General features: G+C 62.2%; 1 protein-coding gene across 1 annotated transcript; it reads left to right on the top strand.

Annotated features, from left to right (window-relative positions):
- Positions 1 to 4,071: 4,071 nt before the first annotated feature.
- Positions 4,072 to 7,433, top strand: TFF1 (trefoil factor 1; the record flags this gene model as incomplete). The annotated part of the gene is made up of 3 exons (XM_084231666.1): positions 4,072 to 4,147; positions 6,781 to 6,930; positions 7,336 to 7,433. 3 exons carry the CDS (start codon positions 4,072 to 4,074, stop codon positions 7,350 to 7,352), a joined length of 243 nt encoding a protein of 80 aa, XP_084087792.1. The 3' UTR covers positions 7,353 to 7,433.
- Positions 7,434 to 10,373: the final 2,940 nt, after the last annotated feature.

Below are 10,373 nucleotides of genomic sequence, written 5' to 3'. Positions count from 1 at the left end.
CCCGGCGGTCACTCTCTTCAGTGGAGACTGCACTGACCAGGCAGAGCCGCCTGTGGCCCTGAGGCATCTCCCCAGCGGGCCTCGGTCCCGGCAGCGCTGTGCAGGGCAGCAGCACAGCCGCAGCGCGCGGAGCGTCCACTGTCCACTTGACCTGTGCCTGTGTGCGCATCTCGAGGGAAAAAAAGAGCTGCTTTTAGTCATTAATAAAAGGGAAGTAGCTATAATTCATTAAAAAAAAAAAAAAAGAAACGAACCGACATATCCTACAGATGGTAAACAAACAGGAAAGTGTCCAGCACCACAAGTGCCTAGGGAAGGGCCACGGAGGCCACCACGTGCTCGTTATGAGGCTCGGGCACGCGGGGGGCAGAGACGGGGGAGCTGAGCTCGTTTACCCCTGCGGGAGAGATTCTCTCACCTTTTCAGGAAGAGGTTGTGCACCGTTGGTGTTAATTCCTTAAAATCTGGGTGGATTTTGCTTTCTTCGAGATTTGAAACGAGGAATTCAATGCCTTTGATGTCTGTTCCACCTAAGGAGAGTTTTGGTAGTTTGTGGTCATGTCCGAAGTGACAAATTTTGAAGAATTTAGTTTATTCCTTCGCGGTTGTCCCTGCCACGCGCACCCAGTCCCCGGGATTCGCAGAGCAGCACGGAGGAAGCGCACTCAGGCCAGCCGGCCCCCAGCCGCACTCGGGGAGGCTGTGCCTGCGAGGAGCTCACCCTGGTCGTCTCGCTCTCTTCTCTGTAGACTTGCTGGTTCTTCACTAGCCCCTCATGCCTGAAACGAGAAACTCACGCACATCGGGGGCAACATGGCTTAGAGCCCGCGGGACACTGCAGATCAAAGGGCTCCGGGTGTGGGCCCGGCTGCGGGTGCTGGTGGGGGCAGGAGTCTGGTTCTGCCCAAGCAGCCCAGGGCCTGGGAGGTGAGGTGCTGACGGCCCAGGAGGCAAGGCAGGGGTAGAGGGTGCAGCCAGCTTTAGGGGAGCGAGCTGACCCATCCATTTACCTCGGAGACTGGGGTGCAGACTCCCCGGAGGCCTGGGGAGCAGTGACTTCCCAGCTTTCCTGCTGGGGGAACCAGGGTTTTGTTCAGAGCGCCCTGAGCGTGGGTTTCCGTGGGCCCAGCAGAGTCAGGGTGATGGAGGAGATTGGGGAGACACGGGGGTCCTGACTATGCCAGCTCAGGTGTCCGCTCCCCGAGAGGGTGGCTGGGGATGGGCTGGGAGGTGTGGGTGGATGCAGCTGGCGTGGGCAGGGATGGGCGGGGATGGGCGGCTCGCTGGGCTGAAACCTCAGTGATTACAGGCTCACGCCACCCAGCCCCGTGTTTGCCTTCAGGGAAGGTGTGAGGAGGCAGGGCAGGGCCAGCTGCTGGAGGGCCCCGGGGGCCTGTGCACTGACTCACGGAGGGGGGGCGCGGGGTGCTCCTCTTTCTTCTGGGGGGAAGCAGAGGCGTCACAGCTTATTCCTTGAAACACGGTATCCTCAACCCAGAGGCAAATCATGCTCTCTGTGGACGCTTCCAGGGACCAGGGACGAGGACCAGGGTGGGGCTCCTCCCGCCTCCTCCGTCCTGACCCCCCCCAGCGTCTCCCCTAAGTCCCATCGACCTGGTGTCCTGCGTGCTCTGATTTACCGCAGCGGCAGGAAACCGGCACGTGGGGGCGTCCTCGGGTGTCTCTGGAGTAGCCGGCGGGGCGGGCGGGGGTCAGGCCCCAAGGGTGCTGGCCCACCTCACGGGCACCTGCTCACCTCCGCGGGGCTGCGTCCCGGGTGCCCAGTCTGACTTGATGACTCTTCATTTTTCTCATTCTTCCTGTCATTTTTAGGTATTTTGGTGTCGCTTCTAGGAATTTTGGGTAATGTTTTTGCTTTTTTATCTATTGGACGCTTCTCTTCATGTCTTCACTTTTTAAACCTTTGTCTATTGTCAACTTTTAGTTTTTAATTTTTCTACATCGAAAGTTTCAAATATTTTACACTCAAACTTGCTCACTGCCTACAAATGTCATCACTGATTTCTTTTACTATCACAAGACTGAGAACCCAACTCAGACCTTCCAGAAGCCAGCTAAGCGGCCCTCACCTGGCGGGTGGCCACGCCTGGACATCCGTAGGATAGGACTCGAGCTCTGGCTGACCAGGACTGCTGTGTGAGCCGTGGGGACGGTGCCTCCTCCCCCGGCCCCCGGACAGCAGTGGACTTAGTGTGCTCCGGGGACCAAGTTGCTTCCCTTGGTCCTTAGGACCAGCCCCTTCAGGGACACCCGCTCTGCCCCAGACCGCTGGCTGCCGGCTGCCCGAGCACATGTTTCCGGAGGACGCCAGCCGACCGGCCAGGCCCCGTGGCGGGCCTGGAGACAGTGGTTCTTCGAGGGAATGATCCTTCTGATCATGAGAAAAGCCGCTCCCACCTCTGTGGCTTGGTTTCTGGACGCTGCATCTCAGCTGAGGCGGCACCACTCTGGGCTCCCCAGACCGTCCAGCGGTGGCTGCTGCTTTGACCGCCCCTTCAGGCTCCCGCTGTGCTGGCTGCCTGGCCTGGGCAAGGTCGGTGACTTTTCTGGATGGTGCTGTGATTCCTTGCCCCGAACCGCGCTGGGGGCACCTCGCTCGTGGGCTGTGCACCCCTGGAGCCCGCACGGGGGCATCGCCTTGGCCACCCCTGGAAGATGTGTCCCTGGGTTCTGCGGGAGGCCCATGGCGTCAGCCGCTGCTCCTGGCAGTTACTTAAAAGCTTCCTCCTTGTAAAAAGGCACCACAAGCAAGGTGCCCCAGTGCGTTTCCTCTGCCCCGCGGTGGGGCCTGCCTCGGCCCTGTGGCGTCGCTGGGCTGAGTCTGCAGCTGCGACTTTTGTGAACACCCCCTCGCCCCCAGCTGGCCTGCATTCCCCTCCCACTCCTGAGCACCCCCATTTGGGCCTGGGTCTTGGGAGACCTGGAATTCGCCATCATCATGAGCACCGCCAGGCCTGGGGCCCGAGGTGGGGGATGGTGCCGCCAGGACTTATTTCCGAGGTTGCCCAGAAATTAAGTGTCTCTCCAAACTCAGGTCCATTTCCTCAGAGCTGACGTCTCACCGAAGAAACATTGTCCCGTTGTTCGCCATCCACTCATTCTCAACGATGTTTCTGGAGCAGGGCGGTGGCGATGGCCTGACTGTCCCGGCCCGGCGGGGCAGGGGCTGTGGGGTGCAGTGGATGAGACGTGGGACAGGGCCGGGAGCTGGCGGAGGGCCGTCTTGACAGCGGTGTCCCGGGCAGGGAGAGAGAGCCCCGGGCCAGGGAGGGGGCGCGCGGAAGAGCCCCTCGGCTGCCCGAGCTGCTCCTGTTCACACATCTCCGTTTGCACAGGCTCCACGGTGACTGGAAAGGGAAAGTTGAAAAGAATATTCAATAAATAGGTAAAAAACGCCCCCCTTTCCTCTGCAAGTTTCGGTGTCAATGCCACCCCCAGGGCAGCCCCTTTGGGTGGGCGCAGACCCGGTGAAGGACCTAAGGGCCTGTGCGCACCCAAGCGTTGCCAGGGAAATGTCCCCGCCCCAAGGGCAAAATCAGGGAGAAGTTCTGGGCTGTGGAATCTGGTTCCCTCCGGGTGCAGTTCCAGGAGGGGGCGCGCAGAGTCTTGCTGGCCTTCCCCTGCCCTCCGGCCGGGCACAGCTGGACAAGTGTCCAGAGCAGCTGAGATCCCCCTACAGGGGCGTGAGAGCCGTGGGCGCCTCTCCCCTCCCCTGAGTCTCTAGTGACCCTGAGCCCAGCTGGCTGCTGGCCGGCCGTGAATCACTGTCAGTGAGTGTGATGTTGACATTGGCGGGAGGCGCAGATTAGTGCCTGGATTAGGGATAAGGAGGGCTGTTCCCCGCCCGGCCCAGGGAGCCCAGCACGCGTGTCCAGGCAGGGAGCGCCTGCAACAGAGCCGCTGGCCGGAGAGGACTAAGGGTCCTCCTTAGGCAAACGTCATCTCACCTTCTCTGAGCAAACAGGGCCGGTGGTATAAAGCCCAGGGCTGGGCCGGGCTGTCATCCCTGCTCGGTCCTTCCTGAGTAGAGTGAGGAAGGTAGCAGGCGCCATGGAGCCCAAGGTGGTCTGTGTCCTGCTCCTGGTCTGTGTGTTGGCCGCTGGCAGCCTGGCCCAGGGCATGGAGGGTAAGACACCCCTGCCCCGGTGCAGGGCACAGCCTCACGGGAGGTATTGGGGGTAAAACCAGGCAGAGGCTGGCAGGCAGAGGGGGTGGGTCCTGGAATATTATGCAGCTCTGAAGAATCACAGTTCAAAGAGCTGCCTCTGAGGGGGAGCTAAAAAGCGCTCTTCCAAATGCCCTAGACAGACCACCCTGGGGGTTGCCCCCTGGGCCCCACAGATGTCCACGGCCTGCTCTAACTCCAGAGCAGGCAGCCCGAAAGCTTCCCGCAGGTCCCGCGGGCTCCTCCCCTGCACAGCCCACTGAGACTTGTCCCTGGCGAGTGTGATGGCGGGAGGCGTGGCTGCTTCCCTGCCAGCAGGGAGCCCAGTGCTCTCCCCGAGAGCCCAGAAACGGAGTGTCAGTGTCGGGGAAACGCCACTTACTTGCGCCAGACATGGCTTTAAAGGGAGGGATGGGGAGGAACTTGCCGCATGTCCGAAAGGGGAGTTTCCTGAGAGACTGCGGGAGAAGGGGGTTAAAGGCGTGATTTCCGTGGGTCTTCCGGCCCTTTTCAGGGCCCCGGGCCAGCCGGCCCCACGGCCTGGGGCAAGGCCGTGTGTCTTCGAATGGAAAAGGCGGCTGCTGCGCGGCTGAAGGGGCTGGCCAGGCCTGCCCGCTCCCCTCCTGGGCCGCAGGGGCCCGACGCCACCCGCCTGCTCCTGCCCCACGGCCGGGGCTCCACCTGCCGCGGGTCAGCCAGGGTCACCATCCTGCGACAACGGGTCTAGAAGACCCGACTCCAAGTGACGCCCCCAGCGGAAACCGTCTCCGCTCCGCCCCCGTGTGGGGCAGAGGCGGGCAGGCAGGAGCGGCTCCCGCAGCGGCCTGGGGACTGTCAGCTCCGGATTAGGAGTGACAGCTGGGAGGGGTCGGGCTGCCCAGCCCCGCCCCGCCCCTGGGGCTCTGCGCGAGCCTCCTGTTCACGCACACGCTGCCCCCTTGACCGGGTGGACAATGCCTCTAGGTGGGGCCGGGCCCTGGCAGGCAGACTGCACCAGGCCCACCAGACAGTGGGAGACAGGTCCAGACCTTTGCTGCAAAGCCCCAGAACCTTCTCTTCAAAGCAAGCTGCGGCTCAGCGTGGGAATTTTGCCAGATAACCTGCCCACCTCCCGCCCTGAGGAAGCCTGGGCGCCCTGTCCAGCTGGGAGAAGTGGGTCCTGGATGGACTGTTTTTTTTCTAGAGCGCCCAGCGTGCAGAGGGCCTGGGGCCCAGGTCCAGGCCAGCCTGTGCCCACTGACCTCCCCCCCCACTCATCTGGCCCGCCCGCCTCTGCCACCTCCCTCCTGCCCCTCCTCCCAGCCCTGCTGGACGGCCGAGCTCCTGCTGCTTCATCCTGGCCCCCCCTTCTTGCCTCCATCTGCAGTGGAGAGAGACTCAGGTTCAGAACCACGGAGCCTTGGCCCCAGGCCTCAGAGAGCCCAGCTGGCGGCCAGGTCCACAGGGCCTCCCTGTCCTTGAGCAGAGGGAGCCTGTGCCTCTGCCCAGCCCCCAGCCCCAGATAGATGGTGGAGGGGGGCTCCCCACTGCTCCTCCCCGCCCCACTGTTCCTCCCCGCCCCACTTATCACACCCCATCCAAGGCACTTGCCTTCTTGAGCTCTAGACTCTGCTTCCTAGTTCCAACCCCACACCACTTGTGGGATCATGCGGGAGCCTGCTAGCACCCATGGGCCCCTGCTTTGGGTGAAATTCGCTCCCCTGTTAAAGCCTTGCTCTGGAGCTGAAATCACCCACTGAGCCTTCAACCTGGCCTTCCGCACCCCCGATCCTGTCCTTTCCATCCTACCTGCAAATGGCCACACCTCCAACCCAACCAGTCCCCTCCTACAGGAAGCCCACCTTGCTTTGCTCAGCCACGTTGCCCTGTGCTCACCGGGATGGTTGTGCTGTGCTGTTTCACAGTCACCTGCTGCTCCTCCACTGGACGTTAGCTTCTAGCAAGTCTCTATTTTCTGTGTCTGGGTCCCCATCACGCACCACAGGTCAGGCGTGAGCGTGACCCTGGAGACCTTCACCAGCTGCTTGTTCTGTGCCAGCTCCTGTTTTTCACACACACAGCTCTGGCTGATATTCTTTTTTTTTTTTTTTTAAAGACTTATTTATTTTTATACAAGAGCTGGGGTCTTGGGGTCCAGGCCAGAGGCGTGGGAGGGCAAGAGGATTCACCAGAGACAGAGCGGGGAACAGAACAGGCAGACGACAGAAATACACTGCTGAGGGGAGCAGCGGGGAGACAGGAGAGGTCTGCTGCGCCATGTGGGATTCTTGCCAGCCGGCCGGGATCGAACCGGCGCTGCCGAGGCTGCGGACAGCTTCACAGTGCGGCGCTCAACCGCCTGCGCCACCGGGGAGGCCCTGATATTCATTTATTCGTGAATAAGTTTAATAACTGTTCATTGAAGCTAGTGGGTAAAGGCCAGATTTTCCAAGTGGGCACAAAACTGACAAATCCTGTCACCCTGCATCCCTGGAGCGGACGGGCGACGCTGTCCCGAGCTGCAGAAGTAACTGAGAAGGACTGCTGGTGTGGGGAGCCCAGCCAGGAGCCCGCGCGCCGCCCTAACCCTTGCCTCTTGCTCCCCACCCTTCCAGGGACGTGTGAGATGGAGCCCAAGGAAAGAGAAAATTGCGGCTACCCCGGCGTCACACCTCAGGACTGTGCAGACAGAGGCTGCTGCTTCGACAACAGCGTGCGAGGGTTCCCCTGGTGCTTCCACCCCAGGGCGCTGGGGCCAGATGAGGGTAGGCGGCTGCGGGCCTGGGCACGGGCTCTTTAAGTCCGGGCAGTCTGGGGCTGGGCATCGGCGAGACGGCGACTGGGCCACGGCCCTCCGCATTCCAGCTGGGTCTGACCCTGGACCATGGCCGGAGGACCGGGGCAGCGGGGCAGCTCAAGCCAGGCAGGGCTCAGGGGTGGGGGTGGGGAGAGGAAGGGGTGCAGCCTCCTGCACCTTGGTTCCTGGGCTTCTCCACCCCATAGGGGCGGAAGCACCCTGCAGGCACGGGGGGAAGGGGTGTGGGGTGGGAGGGGCGGAAGCCGCGTTGACTCTAAGGACTGCCCCGTGATGCTCCCCGGTCAGTGTCTAATGACCAGCAGCCGAGGCACCGCCTCTCTCACTGACCCTCCCGCACACTCTCGCCTTGTAGAGGACTGCGTCTTCTAGAGGGGGCTTCGCCGGAGCAGATGGCCCCACGCCAGGAGCCCCGACGCCAGGACCACCCGGCGCACCCCACGGCCCACGTGGATGCTGATTGCTTGATCTCAAAATTGGCCTAAAATTAAAGGAGATGAATGTTCTGTGCTTTCAGCTCTTTGCAAAACCACAAACAAGCTTCCTTCCTTGCAGGCGCTTCGCCTCTGGCGTCTGTCCTGGGTGGCACGTCCGAGGCAGGGGGCGGGTGGGACTCCAGGGGGTGCGTCCCGGCAGGCCGGCTGCGGGGTCCCTGTGCCCACCTCGGGCCGCGGCCTCGTCCACCCTCGAGAGTGGGCCCCCACACTCCACCGGCCCTTAACCAGTGGCGTGGATGCCCCGACTGCCACGGAACAAGACAACCCTTGGGGTCCTCTACTTTCCCGCGTGGAACCGCCTTAGGAGGTGAAGCCTGAAGCGCAGCGTCTGAAAGGGTGGAAATGTGAGACTGTGGAGAAGCCCCAGCTCGAGGAGCCCTGCCGCGCCCCCCACCCCGCTCTGAACCCCAAACTAGAATGGAGGGGAAGGATGGGAGGTCTCAGTGGCTCGGTCTTGTCACCGACCGAGGCTGGGTAGGAGGGACAGGGAGGCCACGAGGTGGCTGCTACTCTTGGGGACTAGCAGAGTCCCAGGACAGGGCAGAACTAGGCAAATGCCCCCAACCCCCCACCCTCGCAGTGACAGTGAGGGGTGGGCGCCCCCTCCAGACCGTCAGCCCTGCTCTCCATCAGAGATCCTGCAGGGTCAGGAACACGCAGGTGCGGGCCGCCACCCAGCACCCTGAGATACGTGGCTGAGTCAGAGGGGCACACACCCTCGTGGTCCCGTCCCCTCTAAGAGGCAGCCTGTCCTGGTGACTCCTGCAACTCATGTAGCAATGCTCCCTGGGGGGCAGTTGCTCAGCTCACCCCCCTTTGCTGCTGCGTCCCTAGCTGGGTTGATGGGGGCCTCCCCTCAACACCCCGACTGTGAGGGGTTGAGCTGTGTCCTTTGGCTTCCTGTCCACCTGTGGTGGGGCTGGAGGTTCTTGGGAGTCCAGCTGGCTGGTGCCCTGTGCCTCCTCCCTGCCCCCAGAGAGGTGGGTTCCCATGTGGCATCTGTAGCAGGTCCGTTTTCAGGACACCCACCCCCACCATCCATGACGGCCCTTCTTTCTCCCCTGAACTTCCACTCATAAAGAATGGGGAGGGGGAGGGCAACTTGCTTTCCCAGCCTGCTCTGCAGCTGGAGATGGCCATGCCACCCGCTCTGGCCCACAGGCGGGAGGAGGCATCTCCCTGGAGGCTCTGGAGAAAGACTTTTCCTTCTTGGTAAAATAAGCCTGGTGGCCTGGTCTGTCCCTGCAGTCTGCCCATGACTTGTGGAATGAGGGTGTGATACGGTGCCCTAGGCAGCCATTCTGTGATCATGAGGCAGTGCCCAAGAACTTCAGGCTTGGCATCCCACAGTTGCGGATTTGGCCCCAGCATCACCCACCTCCAGATTTTGAATTAAATAAACCCAAATGCCTTTTTGGATAAAATCACTGTGAAGTAGATTTCCGTTCCTTGACAACACATTGCCAAGACACACAGCATTCCTGTACCCAGAGCAGCAAGCCCGTGCCCAGCCACCATGGGCAGGGTGAGCTCTTGCTGGAGGTAAGAGTCCTCAGGGCAGTCCTCCAGGCTGGCCCTTGGTCTGTTCAGAGAAGGGAGGCCGCTCCCCTCTCCCACTCCTGGCGTCACCCAGCTTCTTTCGTGGAGGTCCTGCCCTTCAGCCTCAGGCCCTCGGCACATGTGGTGCTGAGAAGTGTTTGGCAGTACTGGAGGCCCCACCCCGCGCCCCTCTTTGGGCTGCCCCAGAACACCCCCAGCAGATCGAGGGCACCCAACACTGTGTTGGGAGGCAGTGTGAGCCTTGAGTTCTGGGGGTGGGCAGAGGTCACACTTGTGACATAGAATGGGGTCGAGGAAGCAGGGCAGGGAGCCTGACACAGTGGGGCCGAGGGGGCGGGGCAGGGAGCCTGCAGCCTCCTCACTAGGCTCAGAGCAGGACCTGGCGAGATGACAGAGTGGGGAGAGGGGAGTAAGCTGGACGCCCAGATGCTCCCGCAGCCCAGGGGTGTCGGCTGGCATTACAACCCACCCCAGCCTCACCTGCAGCTCCCCCCACCCCACTCCCATCCTCCCAGCCACGTGGCCATGAGCCTGCTGCCCGGGAGGGGGCCGGCCGCTCAGGACCCCGCACTACCACTCCGGACCGCAGGTGTCCCTAAGTCACGACTCGGTGTGCCAGGGCGGCCGGGGAGGACTTCAGGGTGCAGTGGACGCTGCTGCAGCCTGGAGTCCCTGAGGCGTCTGGGAGGGCGTGGGGCCAGGACGGCCATGCAGACAAGGGCCTGGGTAAGCCGGGTCCTACGGACGGGCTCGGGGGTTTCTCGTGCACGCACACGAATGCACACGCACGGGCACATATGCACACACAGCTCTCAAAGAGCCAAGCCCCTCCGTTCCCCAGTCTTGAGGAAACCAGGTGAGGACAAGATGTCAGAGGTCAGCTCAAGGAGCCTTGAAAACACTGAATTTCTGGGCGGTGGCATAGGCGTCCTGTAACCTTGTGCACACCGCGCGGGCGTCTCGGAGCGTCTGGAAACGGCTCCTACGTCAGGACGGTGTGTGGGGCTGTGCACCAGCTCACGTCCTCTGTGCTCCACCGAGGTGTGGCTGAATGCTGGTCTGGCCCATTTAGTGCCAGGCACTGGCAGAGCTGCCAGGAAGGTCCCAGTTCAGGAGACCTTCTGGAAATTTCCATGTCCTTGAAGCTCCTCAGACAGAGGCTCAGGAAGTCTCTCCTGGGTGTCAGGTCTGCTGTAGACTCGCAGTGTGGGCGCAGACCCTGCATGCATCCGGGGGGCCGAGGTGGTGGCCTGAGGGGCAGGTGGTGTGAGAGGGGCACAGGGGCAGTCCTCGAGGTGGCGGGGCTGCTGCCCTGGCTTCCAGGGATACCCTGTGG

The sequence above is a fragment of the Talpa europaea genome (genome assembly GCF_964194135.1).
Source record: "Talpa europaea genome assembly, chromosome: 4".
Classification (NCBI taxonomy): domain Eukaryota; kingdom Metazoa; phylum Chordata; class Mammalia; order Eulipotyphla; family Talpidae; genus Talpa; species Talpa europaea.
Note: the sequence above shows the minus strand (reverse complement) of the source record. Positions and strands in the feature narration are given on the sequence as shown.